This window comes from Elephas maximus, chromosome 18 (assembly GCF_024166365.1).
Source record: "Elephas maximus indicus isolate mEleMax1 chromosome 18, mEleMax1 primary haplotype, whole genome shotgun sequence".
NCBI lineage: Eukaryota > Metazoa > Chordata > Mammalia > Proboscidea > Elephantidae > Elephas > Elephas maximus.
This window is the reverse complement of record NC_064836.1, coordinates 71,161,056-71,177,701: the sequence shown is the minus strand read 5'-3', so window position 1 is coordinate 71,177,701 and position 16,646 is coordinate 71,161,056. Positions and strand designations below refer to the sequence as shown.

The 16,646-nt window shown below is 40.7% G+C and overlaps 1 protein-coding gene and 1 long non-coding RNA gene across 2 annotated transcripts in view; both read left to right on the top strand.

Moving 5' to 3' along the window:
- Positions 1-16,646, top strand: part of TOMM70 (translocase of outer mitochondrial membrane 70) — a 64,383-nt gene that overhangs the window by 29,017 nt on the left and 18,720 nt on the right. Inside the window, exons 3-4 of the mRNA XM_049858655.1 lie at positions 1,437-1,563; positions 3,078-3,187. Coding sequence (XP_049714612.1) covers positions 1,437-1,563; positions 3,078-3,187 — 237 coding nt within the window. The remainder of the gene's footprint in view (positions 1-1,436; positions 1,564-3,077; positions 3,188-16,646) is intronic.
- Positions 3,194-16,644, top strand: LOC126061838 (uncharacterized). Its single transcript, XR_007513895.1, has 3 exons — positions 3,194-14,280; positions 14,521-14,751; positions 14,829-16,644. It is a non-coding gene; the product is annotated as an uncharacterized LOC126061838 (long non-coding RNA).

The window sequence follows — 16,646 nt, the reverse complement described above, 5'->3', positions numbered from 1 at the left end:
ACAGCTGTCTGGTAGGCAATTGAACTGATGAACATCTATATTTTAAGGGAATGGCCTGGTCTAAAGAGATAAATTTGGGAGTTGGTGCCTGATTAGGTTCTGTGCCCCAGAGCAGTCAAGCCAATGAAGCGTACTCCAACTCAGAAAGTTTACTAGGAGGTGACACCAACAGGCAGTCCGGCAGCAACGCAGGCTGTCTTTATGGAGTCCTGAAAAGTAATTTCTGCATCAGAGCTTATATATCATTTTTGCAAGGTATAGTGTCTTCAAGCACATAGCCCACAGGTGGTCGGATGAGTAAACATCACACAACAACTAGAAGAAACTTTATTAGGCTAAAAGTATGCATGCTGGACTTCTGAACACAGCTAGCGGGACTGGCCTGCCAAGTTTATTCTAACAGAGATAAGGAGCAAGAAGAAAGTTACAGATCAAAAGCACCAGGCAGCCTTCCTAGCTGCTGCCTTGCAGGTTGAAGGCCATCTCCCAAGAGAACAAAGAGGAGGGAGACCAAGGCCGCAAGAGCCGAGAAGGCCCCGCACCCCTTTGGAAAGAGACCAGTGCAGTTGGTGTAATAGAAAAAGGACATTGAAAGTGAGAGTGTACAAAATGCCAAGAAAAAAAAAACTCATAGGTTACTTAGAGTATCATTATCCCGTTAGTGATGTCAAGCTCTCTATCACCCTTTTTGAAAGGGAGAAAACGGTGCGAGGTATTAGGGTCACAGAGTTGTCTAATTTTAGATGTTTATAAAACCAAGACAGTAGATGTGATCACCTAGGGAGAGAGATGAAGCCTTGAGGAATCCAGCATGTAGAGATCAGGTAGAAGGGAGAATTTAGCAAAGGAAATTGAGGAGTAGGCATTGAGGTAGATGGAAAACAAGTAGAGTGGCAACTCTTTGAAGTTTGGCAATAAAGAGGAGCTGAGAAATGGGACAATAACCGTAGGGAATAGAATCAAGGGAGGGTTTTTAAAAGATGAAAACTACTAAAGCAAGTGTTTTTATGCTTCTGGGAATGATTCAGTAGAGAAGACTATTAGTGCAGAGAAGGGATACAGGAAAGCACGAAGCCCTTGAAGAGAGTCCACATCACAGTGGAGGGCTGGCCTTTGATGAAGAGGGCACTTCCTCAGTCATAGCAGGAGGGAAGAAAGTGGTGACGTGAGCACATAGATCCATGTAGGTTCATGGTGGGCAGGTGGCCTGTGTACGTCCTTTGCCTGATCGTAAAACTCAGGTTGATTGTCTTGTTATGGATATTTATATGAGCTTTCATAATTTTAGATATTAGATATTGACTCTGTATGTGTTGCGAATATTTTTTTTCTACTGCAGGACTCAATTCTCAGCCTGTCAAGCTTGGAAACATGGTTTCTGTCAAACAGCTCTTCCTTTAGTATGACTTTTTTTTTTTTAATACTTTCAATTACAGCAAAAATGGAAAGAAGTGGCACAAGATTGTACAAAAGCTGTTGAACTTAATCCCAAATATGTGAAGGCACTCTTCAGACGTGCAAAAGCCCACGAGAAGCTAGACAATAAGAAGGAATGTTTAGAAGGTGAGGGTATTTTTATGTTTACATATAAAAATTACCAAAGGCTTTGTAGTGATTGGTAAATTTATATGAATCTCTGCCTTGTGAGTAATCGATTATATTTAAGTGTTAGACTCTTCTCCAATGGAGACTTTGTTTTCCGGTTTAAATTGAGATTGCTGATATTTAAGTATTGTCTTTGTTCCCTCTGTGGAATTAATATTCCAATTAATATTTGGAATTTATATACCACACATTTTAAACTTGGAATTTAATGAGCATTAGTGTAATTCCATGAATAAGAAAATCCAAAAAGAACTTTTAGCCAGTGATGTTTCTTAGATTCTACATTATTATCAGTTAATATCCTGTATAAATACAAAGTAACTTTAAGATGTATCATTAAGGAAAACATTTGTTTTTTTACCCTGGGTATTCTCAAACATTGTTTTATATGGTACAAGCATCAAAGTGAATTTGTCATTCTCGGTAAGTGCTATAAATATTCTGCAGCTTCTGATTGGCCATATCTGCTGCGAAAACTGTAATTAGTATATAAGCCACTGACTTTTAAGTACCTTACTGTAGGTTAATGTACTTAACGATGTGAAGCTAAACCAGAATGTAATTTCTACAGTCTAAAAGTGCTTCCACTACAAATTTAAATTTGAGCATCAATAAACGTAAGATGTAACCATAATTACTGCTTTCAAAAATAACATTTTTTTAAAGGAAAAAGCTCCTTTAAAAAAAGATCTGTGTTGCAAAATGAGTATGACTTAAAGACCACTTCAGAAAAATTGAGGTTTTGTGGTGTCACCTACTTGGTAGTGGGTAGAAGGGGTGATTTGGAAAAGGAAATCCTGAATTTTGAGCCAGGTTTTGAAGTTACTGACAGATAATAATTTGTAGAAAGGAAGTTGAATGGAATTTTTGATAGGAGAAATGGGATGGGAAAAGACATTGATGTTGTTTGAGTGCTTTGAATGAAAGGTGGAGAGGTTAAGGGACCGCTAATCTTTGAAATTTCAAACCACTATATTTTGAGCTGTGGCGTAACCAGATGAAAATGGCATTTTAAGGCAGATTTATTTGAGAGGGCTGTAGCACGATGGTTAGATGGCTTTGGAGGCAAGGAGTAGCTCTGGGGCCTGTAGAAAAGACCAGACATGAGAGAGCCACACTGTGTTCATCAGCCTGCACTCACTGCATATTCCTGGATTCCTTATTTGTTTGCCATTTGGAGACTATTAGAGCAGTGAGGAGCATCAGAAGTCATCAAGTATAGCCCTTCATTGCACAGACGAGGAAAGTGAATTCCAGAGAAGTGGAGTAACTGTCTAAGCTTTGAGCTTGGTTGCAGAGTATATGAAATCAAGGTACTAAGGAGTCAGTTTATTGGCAGTGAAGTTGTTTGCCACATTAGGCCATGAATTTAATACCAGGGGCTTTCTGTGGTCACATCGTGCCCATTTGATGCTACGAATAATCTTTACAATAATTTCCTACTTACTCCTGTTTTTTTCCATCATTTCTAGATGTGACTGCTGTCTGTATATTAGAAGGGTTCCAAAACCAACAAAGCATGCTGTTAGCTGATAAAGTTCTTAAACTTCTCGGCAAAGAGAAAGCCAAAGAGAAATACAAGGTAAATTAATCTGAGTTGGATAATGGAATGTACATTTTAAAGGGTCATTTCATTTCTAAATTATACCGCATAAACCTGGCCATAGTGGTGACAGTAAGAACTGAAATTAGAACTGGATTATATTTCTTTGTCCTCTAATAATGGGCTTTTGTGACTTGCCTTTTTTCCATAAGAGTGTAGGCTGTGTCCAGTGCTGTATCTGGAGAATATTGGAAGAATTTATTGACATTAGGTGTCACCAAAGTATGGTCCATGGGCCAAATGCACCTGCTACCTGTTTTTATGAATAAAGTTTTAGGGGAAGTCAGCCACACGGTCTTCATATGGTCCTCAAAGCCTGAAATATTTACCACCTGGCCCTTAAGAGAAAAAATTTGTTGGCCCCTGTTCTATATCATAAGGTTTTTAAAGATACACTATATAAATAGGAATTAGTTCTGTTGTTAGGTGCTGTCGAGTCAATTCAGACTCAACAGCGACCCTGTGTACAACAGAACAAAACACTTGCTTCTAAGGAGCACTCTGGCTGTACTTCTTCCAAGACAGATTTGCACTTTCTTCTGGCAGCCTATAGTATATTCAGCATTCTTCGCCAATACCCTAATTCAAAGGCGTCAATTCTTCTTTGGTCTTCTGTATTCATTGTCCAGCTTTCACATGCATTTGAGATGACTGAAAACACCTTGACTTGTGTCAGGCACACCTAGTGACATCTTGCTTTTGAACACTTTTAAAGAGTTCTTTTGCAGCAGATTTGCCCAATGCAATGCGTCATTTGATTTCTTGACTGCTCTTTCCGTGGGCGTTGATTGTGGATCCAAGTAAAATGAAATCCTTGGCAACTTTTGTCTTTTCTTCGTTTATCACAATGTTGCTTATTGGTCCAGTTGTGAAGATTTTTGTTTTTTTTTTATATTGAGGTTTAAGGAGTTAGTTCCAATAGATGGTTTAATTCAACATTTATTGAACAAGGTTCCGTGGTATGCATTTTAGGGGAGCAGGTACACAGACATGGTCCTTGCCCTTAGAGAGTTAGAATTTAGTGAGAGAGATAGTTAATAACTACAAATAACTTAGTTAATAACTGTAAAAAGTGTGATACAATTAAGTGTCCAAGGAGAGATATAAGTAGCATGTCATGGGAGTAGGCTAGGCATCACTGGAAGGAACCCTGATGATATAACAGTTAAGTTCTCAGCTGCTAACCAAAAGTTTGGAGGTTCAAACCCCCCCAGTGGCTCCACAGGAGAAAGGCCTGGCAATCTGCTTCTATAAAGATAACAGCCTAGAAAACCCTATGGAGCAAGTCTGCTCTGTCACATGGGGTTGCTGTGAGTCAGGATGGACTCAGTGGCACACAACAACAACAGATGTCGCTGGAGATTCTCTGCTAAGTTTCAGTAATATCAAGGCAATTGTTTTTTTCTTTAACTTTTAAATTCATTTTAATGAGTGGGCTGTAGTTTTTATTTTACATCTGTGAGTGTTAGCTGAGTTAAACAGGTTTCTTTACTGCAGGACTTCAATGGACTAAGATGTGTTGTTGACCGAACCTCCAGGAGGTATACAGCTATAGCGGTTCCTTTTTTGGAGCCCTTTTTTTTTAAATTCCCATGAGCATCTCATATGATTGGTGATCCCTAAAAACACTTTGTTAAACATAGTGCTAGACTCAAAAATTGAACTTCAGAAGGGCCTAGTTTTCTTGTGTATTTATGTAATGTTATGGGTGGTGCAGACAGTTAACATACCAGCCGCTAGTTGAAAGACTGGAGATTCACATCCACACAGAGGCACCTTAGAAGAAAGGTCTAGTGGTCTACTTTCAGAAAATCGGCTATGGAGCACAGTTCTCTTTTGACACACACCGGGTTGCCCTGCGTTAGAATGAACTTGATGGTAGCTGATTTATTGTTGAGTCATTAGACTGACGAGTTTGCAAAGTGGTAAGAAAATATAAGACCATATATGTTTACGTAGGTCCCAAATCATAGTCACCATGTATTTTATAATTTTTTCTACATGCCTTTGTATATCACAGAATACTTTTCACGTTATCATTTTGTTATTTACATCAACCCTGTAAGGTAAGTATGGTTAACATTTTTACTACCATTTAGAAATGGAGAAACTGAGAGTAGAGGGGTAATGATGTTATGCATAAAGTTACATAGCTAATGAGTGGCAGAGCTAGAATTTGTATCCGACTCCTCAGGTAGTTAAGTCTGCTACTTGTAACATTTTGTTTTCATTTTAAATTTGTATCCCTGTGTGGAAGGCAGGGAGGCGATGGCTTCATTTCTAAGCTGAAATGGGAAACGAAAAGACATTAATGATTTACCCAGCTTCAAGTGAGTGCTGTTTAAATTTCTAGTTTATGCTTTTTCCTAAAGTGGTAAATAATCACCAACATACATTCCTATTTATTATCTTTAGTGAAATACTAAAGTTGAGCATATTTGTCACTTATGGGTGGCCTTTTTTTTTTTTTTTTTGGAAACAGAAAATGATTTTTAATACAGTGCCAGTCATGAAAATTAAAAACACAGAAAATCATACTTTATGTTTTACGAGGTTTCCCACATATTTACTAACATACATCAAATACATTAGAGAAGGAACCTGTGGAGAGGGAAGGCAGTGAGAGGGGAAGAAGGGGAAAAATATAAAACAGAATAAAATGAGAGGAACCTTGCACAGCCTAAGGATTCAGTGGTCAGTGTGCCAGGAAGTGAGGAATAGGATTAACTTAGTGCCCTGCACCCCAGATGTAACTTTTTAAACAAAACAAAGGTTACGAAGGGATTAAATTGTATATGGAGGTGGGGAAAATTTATTGTGATACTCCTTACAGAGATCAGAAAACTAGCAAAGTGAGAAAAAGAAATACTTGATTTGGTTTGATAAATACAGATTCTGACTGCTTGCTTTTTACGCCTAATTACCACATAGCATAACAATAGTCATGTGGTGCTAAAATGTGTGACTGATTTATTTGATTATGGAAGCTTAGACTTCATGTAGTTGTCTGCTCATGAAGCTTGGTGCTTAACTCTCAGCTGTCAGTTCTTGTCCTGCCCTGTCTGGTTCTGCTCTTTGGAGTAAGCACCCAATTGTGTGTAGGCTGTCCCATCTCTTTCCAGGAGCCAGAGAGAGAGCAGAAGCATGGTGTATCAGAAGCCCTCACACTGTATACGAGTTGCATTAGAAACTGTCCAGATGATACCTGAGAACAGCCATCCATACTGTCGAAAGTACCCCAAAGAGGAAGCCAGGCCCTTGCCCACGTAGCTTGTATAGGGGGTGGCCATTTGATTTAAAATATTTATTTGTATAATCTTAAAATTAGGAGTAACTAAGTCTCTCTCCAGAGAGAGCACAAAGATAAGTATGGGGTTTTCCCTTAGATTTCTTCAGTTTTCTGTCCCACTCTTAGATTAAATCATTTACTTACTCAGAGAAGGAACCAAAATGTAGGCTTCACTGTCTCCATGAACCAGCCTCATCTACCTTGAGACCAGAAGAACTGGATGGTACCCTGCTACCAGTACCAAACGTTCTGATCACAGTCACAATGGGTGGGTCCTGATAGAAAGGGATAAAAACGTGGAACAGAACCTCAAATTCTTAAAAATTTACACTTACTGAACCCATTGAGACTGGAGGAATCTCCAAGACAACTGCCCTGAGATAGTCTTTAAACTGGGAACCGAATCTATCCCCTGAAACCACCTTTTAACTGAAAAGCAAGTTAGCTTATAAAATAATAAATATCACATTTGTATACTGCTCACCTTTAAGAAATCATCTATATGAGACCAAATGGTTAACAATTACTGTAAAGCATAAACGAGAATGTCGGGGGCAGCGGGAATGGAACAACTAGAATGAAAATAATGAGAATGTTGACACAATGTGAAGAATGCTGTCAATGTCACTGAACAATATGTCTAGAAAGTATTGAATGGGAACTTGTTTTGCTCTCTACACTTTCACCAAAAATACAATAAAACATTAAATCATTTACTTACCAAGCTAGATTCCTTTTTTTCCTCCGTCAAATATGGAAACATTAAATCTACCAAAGTCACGGTAAGGACATTTGTTATATATGCAATTTTATTTTTTCAGTTTTATTGTGTTTAGGTGAAAGGTCACAGCACAAATCAGTTTCTTATTCAAAAATTTACACACAAATTATTTTGTGATGTTGGTTGCAATACCTGCAATGTGTCAGCAATCTCCCCTAGTCCCTTTACACCCTGGGTTCTTCCTGTCCATTCATCCAATTTTCCTCTCCCTTCTTGACCTCTTGTCTTTGCTTTTGGGTAGGTGTTGCTCATTTAGTCTCGTATACTTGATTGAACTAAGAAGCACATTCCTCACATATGTTACTCATTTATAGGCCTGTCTAATCTTTGGCTGCAAGGTGGACTTAGGGAGTGGCTTCAGTTCTGAGTTAGCAGGGTGTTGGGGGCCATAGTTTCAAGGGCTCCTCAAGTTTGTGTCAGAGCAGTAAGTCTGGCCTTTTTCTGTGTGAATTTGAATTTTGTTCTACATTTTCCTCCTGCTATGGCAGAAACCCTGTGTTGTGATCCCTGTTGAGTGGTTGGTGGTGGTAGCTGGGTGCCATCTAGTTCTTCCAGGCTCAGGCTGGTGGAGGCTGTGGCTCATGTGCTCCATTAGTCCTTTGGACTAATATTTTCTTGGAGTCTTTGGTTTTCTTCCTTCTCCTTTGCTCCTAGCATAATGGGACCAATAAATGTATCTTAGATGGCCACTCGTAGGCTTTTAAGACCCCAGACACTACTCACCCAAGTAGGAGGTAGAATGTTTTCTTTATAAACTAGGAACTAGGCCAGTTGACCCAGATGTCCCCTGAGACCATGATCCCTAGCCCTCAGCCCCAGTAACTCAGTTCTTCAAGGTGTTTGGATGTGTCTAGGAAGCTTCTATGACTGCCTTGGTCAAGTTGTACAGACTTCCCCTGTATTGTGTGTGGTCTTTCCCTTCACCAAAGTTAATGCTTGTCTATTATCTAGTTAGTAATTTCCCCTTCCCACCCCTTCTCTCCCTCTTAACCATCAAAGAGTGTTTTTTTCCTGCGTGTAAACCTTTACTTGATTTTTTTTAATAGTGATCTCATACAATATTTATCCTTTTGTGATTGACTTATTTCTGTCAGTATGATGCCCTCTAGATCCATCCTTGTGGTGAGGTATTTTGCAGGTTCATCACTGTTCTTTATCCTTGCGTAGTAGTCCATATTTGTTTATCTGTTGATGGGCACTTAGGTTGTTTCCATCTTTTTTGCTATTGTGAATAATGCTGCAGTGAACATGGGTGTGCATATGTCTATTTATGTGACAGCTGTTATTTGTCTAGAATATATTCCTAGGAGTGGGATTCCCGGATCGTGTAGTATTTCTATTTCTACTTTTTAAAGGAAGCGCCATATCATTTTCCATAGTGGTTTTACCATTTTACATTCCCATCAACAGTGCATAAGAGTTCCAGTCTCCCCATAACCTCTCCAGCATTTTTTATTTTCTGCTTTTTTGATTAGTGCCAGTAATGTTGGGGTGAGATGATATTATTTATCTTTTGTTATTGAGGTGTTGAAGTATTCTGTAAATTATAGAGATTGGACTCTTGTTGGATATGTCACAGCAAAAAAATTTTTTCCAGTCTGTAGGTTCTCTTTTTATTCTTTTGGTGAAGTCTTTTGATGAGCCCAAGTGTTTAAATTTTAGGAGCTCCCAGTTATCTAGTTTATCTTCTGGTGTTTGTGCATTGTTAGTTATGGTTTGTATTCCCTTTATGCCATGTATTAGAGCCTCTAGTGTTGTCTCTACCTTTTCTTCCATGATTTTTATAGTTTTAGGTTTTATGTTTAGGTCTTTGATGCATTTTGAGTTAGTTTTTGTGTATGGTGTGAAGTATGGGTCCTGGTTCATTTTTTAATAGATGGACATTCAGTTTTTCCAGCACCATTTGTTAAAAAGTCTGTCTTTTCCCCATTTAATGGACTTCGGTACTTTGTCAAAAATCAGCTCATCATAGGTAAATGGATTTACATCTCGGTTCTCGATTCTGTTCCATTGGTCAATGTGTCTGTCGTTGTACCAATACTAGGCTGTTTTGACTACTGTGGCTGTACAGTAAGTTCTGAGATCAAATAGTGTGAGGCCTCCTACTTGTTCCTTTTCTTCAATAATGTTTTACTTAATTGGGGCCTCTTTCCTTTCCATTTAAAGCTGGTAAGTACTTTTTCCATCTCATTGAAGAATGCTGTTGGTATTTGGATCAGGATTGCATTACATCTGTAGTTTGCTTTGGGTAGAACTGACATTTTCACAATGTTGGATCTTCCTATCCATAAGCATGGTATGTTTTTCCATTTATGTAGGTCACCTTTGGTTTCTTGCAATAATGTTTTGTAGTTTTCATTGTATAAGTCTTTTACGCCCCTGGTTATATTTATTCCTAATTATTTTATCTTTTTAAGGCTACTGGGTTATAAATGGTATTATTTTCCTGATTTTCTTTTCGAAGTTCTCTTTGTTGGTGTATAGGACTCCAGCTGATTTTTGTATGTTGATCTTGCATCCTGCTACTCTGCTGAATCTGTTAGTTCCAGCAGTTTTGTTGTGGAATCTTTGGGGCCCTCTAGGTATGGGATCATACCATCTGTGAGTACAGGTAGTTTTACTTCTTCCTTTCCAATTTAGATGTCCTATGTTTATGTTTCTCAAAATGAGAAGAAACACCTACAAACATCCATTAGTAATCAGAACCTGGAATGTATGAAGCATGAATCTAGGGAAATTGGAAATCAACAAAAATGAAATGGAACGCATAAACATCGATATCCTAGGCATTAGTGAGCTGAAATGGGCTGGTATTGGTCATTTTGAATTGGACAGTCGTATGGCCTACTGTGCTGGGAACGACAGCTTGAGAAGAATGGCCTTGCGTTCATCATCAAAAAGACTATTTCAAGATCTGTCCTGAAGTACAGCACTGTCAGTGATAGGATAATATCCATATGCCCATAAGGAATACTGGTTAATACGACTTAATCAAACTTACGTACCAACCACTAAGGCTAAAGATTTTTACCAGTTTCTCCCATCTGAAATTGATCATACATGCAATCAGGATGCACTGATAATTACTGGTAATTGGAATGCAAAAGTTGGAAATAAAGAAGGATTACTAGTTGGAAAATACGGCCTTGGTAACAGAAACAATGTCAGAGATCGCATGATTGAATTTTTCAAGACCAATGACTTCTTCATTGCATATACCTTTTTTCACCAACATAAATGGCAACTATACACATGGACCTTGCCAGAAGGAATACACAGGAATCAAATCGACTACCCTGTGGAAAGAGATGTTGCAAAAGCTCAATATTATCAGTTAGAACAAGACCAGGGGCTGACTGCAGATCAGACCATCAATTACTCATATGCAAGTTCAAGTTGAAACTGAAGAAAATTAGAACAAGTCCACGAGAGTCAAAGTATGGCCTTGAGTATATCCCACCTGAATTTTGAGACCATCTATAGAATAGATTTGAGGCGGGGCCAAGATGGCAGAAAAGACAGATGCTTCTGGCGATCCCTCTTACAACAAAGACCCGAAAAATCAAATGAAATGATTATGACAAGCTAGGAGCCCTGAACATCAAAGGCAAAGTTAGAAAATGGACTGAGTGGCCGGGGGAGAGAGAGACCGTTCAGAAGTGGAGAGGAGTTGCTGGGCCTGAATCGCTGGGATCCCTCAGGCACCATTCCCAGAAGCGGCTGTGACAGGCTGGTGGTAGCATTTAGCCATAGTTTTCTCAGGGAGAAGCAGCCAGCCACACAGCCTACTCATACCTCCAGAGCCAGAGAAGAATGGCGCTCTCGGCAAAAGCTAAGTACTTGGCGTATGTTTTACCACGCTGCCCGCCTCCAAGTCGGCTTCAGTGGCTGTTCATTTCCCTGGGCCTGAGATAGGCCCTGTTGAGGACCTGGAGCCATCCTCCCAGCCTTGGAGAAGGAATAAATTCACAACAGGGGGAAGAGATAATTTGTCAGCTCCACTAACCTGGGGAGATCAGAACAGAAGTGGCCCCTGTCCAGGCATAAATGGTGCGTGGACTTTGAATACCTTTCTCCCCTGCATGGACCTGTGTAGGTCTATTTCAGGAGAATAGGCACTTGCTGGCAGACTGCGACCGTTTAAGCTGTGCTGTGGAGAGGTGGGTGTTTGATATTTGACATGGCTTGGCCTATTAATTAGGGTCCTCACCTGCCCACATCAGGGGCCTAAGGACTGGTGGTTCCACTCAGGTCACGCAGCCATCCGCGACAGGGGTCCAAGGGTAACTGGTACCTCCCAGTCCTTACAACCAAAAGCATCGGATGCCCATAGTCCATCTGCAGAACCCACCCGCCTGTACACTCTAGGGAACAGGGACGCGCTTTCCTCAGAGATAACTTGGGGGATGATTCTTAGCCCCTTGCCCTTGCTCATAGCTTGACCCCCTGCTGCAACCAGATACCGGTACCTACACCAAACACCCCTGTCCATCTAAGACTGTAGGACAGAGCCTGTACCACACACTTGACCAGCTACCTAGACACCTGTGCTGAATCCACAAAAAGAGTGAATGGACTCATAAGCTCACATACCTGATAACAGCTCTAGCCATCTGGTGACAGGGCGTCAGAACCCCAAAGGTGAAAATAATCAAGCTAGATCACTCAAGCAATCCATTTGGGCATATCAAAACAAAACAAAGCAAGAAACTAGGATACGGTAAGCAAAGATAAAATAAACTTATACAATAACTTACAGATGGGTCGGAGACAACAGTCAATATCAAATAACATAAAGACACAGACCATGATCACTTCAACAAGCTCTCAAAACAGAGAATCAAAGGATCTTCTGGATGAAGGTGCCACCTTGGAATTACTGGATGCAGAATTCAAAAAATTAATATACAGAACTCTTCAAGACGTATCAGGCAATACGTAGAACAAGCCAAGGAACACACAGATAAAACAGTTAAAAATGTTCTTCAAGAACATAATGAAAAATTTAATAAGCTGCAAGAATCCATAGAGAGACAGCAATCAGAAATTCAGGAGATTAACAATAAAGAATAGATTTGACGTGTTGAACACAATGACTGAAGACCAGATGAATTGTAGAATGGCATCAAGGACATCATACATGAAGAAAACAAGAGGCCATTAAAAAGACAAGAGAGAAAGAAAAGACCTAAATGAATGTCTGAAACTTGCTCTTAAACGTTGAGTAGCTAAAGCAAAAGGTAAAAATGATGAAGTAAAAGAGCTGAACAGAAGATTTCAAAGGGTGGCTTGAGAAGACAAAGTATTATGATGATATATGCAAAACCAAAAGGGAAGAACATGCTCAGTATTTCTCAGGCTGAAAGAACTGAAAAAAATTTCGAACCTCTAGTTCAAATACTGAAGGATTCTACAGGAAAAAATATTAAACAACCCAGGAAGCATCCAAAGAAGATGGAAGGCATACATAGTCACTGTACCAAAAAGAATTGGTCAATGTACAACCATTTCAGGAGGTCACATATGATCAGGAATTGATGGTGCTGAAGGAAGAAGTCCAAGCTGCACTGAAGGTATTGGTGAAAAACAAGGCTCTGGAAATTGACGGAATACCAACTGAGATGTTTCAACAAACAGATGCAGTGCTGGAAGTGCTCGCTGACCTTTGCCAAGAAATTTGGAAGACAGCTATCTGTCCAACCGACTGAAAGAGATCCATATTTATGCCTATTCCCAAGAAAGACGATCCAACCAAATGTGGAAATTATCAAACAATATCAATATCACATGCAAGCAAAATTTTGCTGAAGATCATTCAAAAGCCGCCGCAGCAGTGTATCAATAGGGAACTGCCAAAAATTCAAGCTGGATTTAGGCAGAGGGTACAGAACCAGGGAGATCTATCATTGCTGATGTCAGATGGATACTGGCTGAAAGAACATACCAGAACGATGTTTCCCTGTGTTTTATTGACTCTGCTAATACATTTGACTGTGTGGATCATAACAAATTATGGACAACATTGTGGAGAATGGGAATTCTGGAACACTTAATTGTGTTCATGAGGAATCTGTACATGGATCAAGAGGCAGTTTTTCGGACAGAACAAGGGGATACTGTATGGCTTAAAGTCAGGAAAGGTGTATGTCAGAGTTGTATCCTTTCACCATATGTATTCACTGTGTATGCTGAGCAAATAATCTGAGAAGCTGGACCGTATGAAGAGGAACGGGGCATTAGGATTGGAGGAAGAGTCATTAACAACCCACGTTATGCAGATGACACAACCTTGCTTGCTGCAAGTAAAGACTTGAAGCACTTACTGATGAAGATCAAAGACTGCAGCCTTTTGAATGGATTACACCTCAACATAAAGACAACAAAAATCCTTACAACTGGACCAATAAGCAACATCATGATGAAGGGAGAAAAAATTGAAGTTGTCAAGGATTTCATTTTACTTGGATCCACAATCAACACCCATGGAGGCAGCAACCAAAAAATCAAAAGATGCATTGCATTGGGCAAATCTGCTGCAAAAGACCTCTTTAAAGTGTTGAAAAGCAAGGATGTCGCCTTGAAGACTAAGGTGCACCTGACCCAAGCCATGGTGTTTTCTTTCGCTTCATATGCATGTGAAAGCTGGACAATGAATAAAGAAGACTGAAGAAGAGTTGACGCCTTTGAGTTGTGTTGGTGAAGAATATACCATGGACTGCCAAAAGAACGAAAAATCTGTCTTGGAAGAAGTACAACCAGAATGCTCCCTAAAAGCAAGGATTGTGGGACTGCGTCTTACATACTTTGGACATGTTGTCAGGAGGGATCAGTCTCTGGAGAAGGACATCATACTTGGTAAAGTACAGGATCAGCAGAAAAGAGGAAGACCTTCAATGAGGTGGACTGATGCAGTGGCTGCAACAGTGGCTCAAGCATAGCAAGCGTAAGGGTGGTGCAGGAGCGGGCAGTGTTTCGTTCTGTGGTACATAGGGTCACTGTGAGGTGGAAGAGGTGGAAGCCAGTCGATGGCTAAGGGTGGTGCAGGAGCGGGCAGTGTTTCGTTCTGTGGTACGTAGGGTCACTGTGAGGTGGAAGCCACTCGATGGCTAAGGGTGGTGCAGTAGCGGGCAGTGTTTCTTTCTGTGGTACGTAGGGTCACTGCGAGGTGGAAGCCACTCGATGGCTAAGGGTGGTGCAGGAGCGGGCAGTGTTTCATTCTGTGGTACATAGGGTCACTGTGAGGTGGAAGCCAGTCGATGGCTAAGGGTGGTGCAGGAGCGGGCAGTGTTTCGTTCTGTGGTACGTAGGGTCACTGTGAGGTGGAAGCCACTCGATGGCTAAGGGTGGTGCAGGAGTGGGCAGTGTTTCTTTCTGTGGTACCTAGGGTCACTGCGAGGTGGAAGCCACTCGATGGCTAAGGGTGGTGCAGGAGCGGGCAGTGTTTCATTCTGTGGTACATAGGGTCACTGTGAGGTGGAAGCCAGTCGATGGCTAAGGGTGGTGCAGGAGCGGGCAGTGTTTCTTTCTGTGGTATGTAGGGTCACTGCGAGGTGGAAGCCACTCGATGGCTAAGGGTGGTGCAGGAGCGGGCAGTGTTTCGTTCTGTGGTACATAGGGTCACTGTGAGGTGGAAGCCAGTCGATGGCTAAGGGTGGTGCAGGAGCGGGCAGTGTTTCGTTCTGTGGTACGTAGGGTCACTGTGAGGTGGAAGCCACTCGATGGCTAAGGGTGGTGCAGGAGCGGGCAGTGTTTCTTTCTGTGGTATGTAGGGTCACTGCGAGGTGGAAGCCACTCGATGGCTAAGGGTGGTGCAGGAGCGGACAGTGTTTCGTTCTGTGGTACATAGGGTCACTGTGAGGTGGAAGCCAGTCGATGGCTAAGGGTGATGCAGGAGCGGGCAGTGTTTCGTTCTGTGGTACATAGGGTCACTGTGAGGTGGAAGCCAGTCGATGGCTAAGGGTGGTGCAGGAGCGGGCAGTGTTCCGTTCTGTGGTACGTAGGGCCACTACGAGTTGGAAGCCACTCAATGGCACCTAACAACAATAACCTTTCTCTTTCTTGGGTTATTGCTGTAGCTAGGTCTTCCAGCACAATGTTAAATAGGAGTGGTGATGAGGGGCATCCTTTTTTATTCCATTCTCATTGTTGTTATGTCAGTTCCAACTCTTAGTGATCCTAGAGGACAGAGTAGAACTGCCCCACAGTGTTTCCAAGAAGTAGCTGTGGTGGATTCGAACTGCCGACTTTTTGGTTAGCAGCTGAGCTCTTAACCAGTGTACCAGCAGGGCTCCTTGCTTTTATAGAGATGTTCTTTATTGTGTTGAGGAATTTCCCTTCTATTCCTGTTTCATGGAGATTTTTTTTTATCAGGAATGGATGTTGGAGTTTTTATCGAATGCCTTTTCTGTGTCAATTGAGATGACCATGTGATTATTTTGTGGATTGCATTGATATTCTCATGTTGAACCGTCCTTGCATATCTGGTGTGAATTTCACTTGATTCTGGTGGTGGTTTTTTTTTTTTGTGATCCTGAATTCTGTTGCCTAGAATTTTGTTGAGAATTTTTGCATCTGTATTCATGAGAAATAATGGCCTGTAGTTTTCTTTTTTTGTGGTGTCTTTGCCTGGCTTTGGTATCAGGGTTATGCTGTATACATACAATTTTATATGCCATATTTTTATTAACTCTTTGGGTTGAACTTTGTAGTAAAGGATCCAAAATGTATCATGAGAGCCCTATGGCTGTTATTCCCTCTTCCTTTAAAACTCTTATCATCCTAATTGTGCTACTTAAGGAGAAACAAAATACTATGAGTCAGGTCACCATGCCAAAAAGAAATAATTAAAACAGGAAATGTAATTTCAGTCTGATATTCAATGGTGCTTACCTGTAATGGGTATCTTCAAATGCAGTCTTCTCAGTAAGACTGGAGGACAGATTTAAGTCTGTGGTAATGGCCTTAGCACTTTCAGCATCTCTTTAAGACGTGATCTTGAGTGGTAAATCGAGATGCTAATCCTCTAGGATAGACCAGGAGAAGGAGATAGTTCAATGATGTAGTTATTTGCCTCCTGCATTGCAGATTTTGCCTTATTTTACTTTTGATAGTGATTCTAAGAGTTCTTGGTATTTTATATCTTCGGAGAGAAGAAAGATTCTCATTTAAAACCTGCTTGGAACAGCTAAGACTGGCAGCTTCACCATTTCCACTGTCTCTTGTCTTATGGCTTGGAGTTTAATAGTCTTCACTTACTTCAAAATGAGATTTCAGGTTTTATAGCAATAGTTATTTTAAGTGTTGTACAAATGTACCTGTTGCTTTGGTTAGTGTTTTCTCATTTTCACATTGTTACGTGGGATTAAATT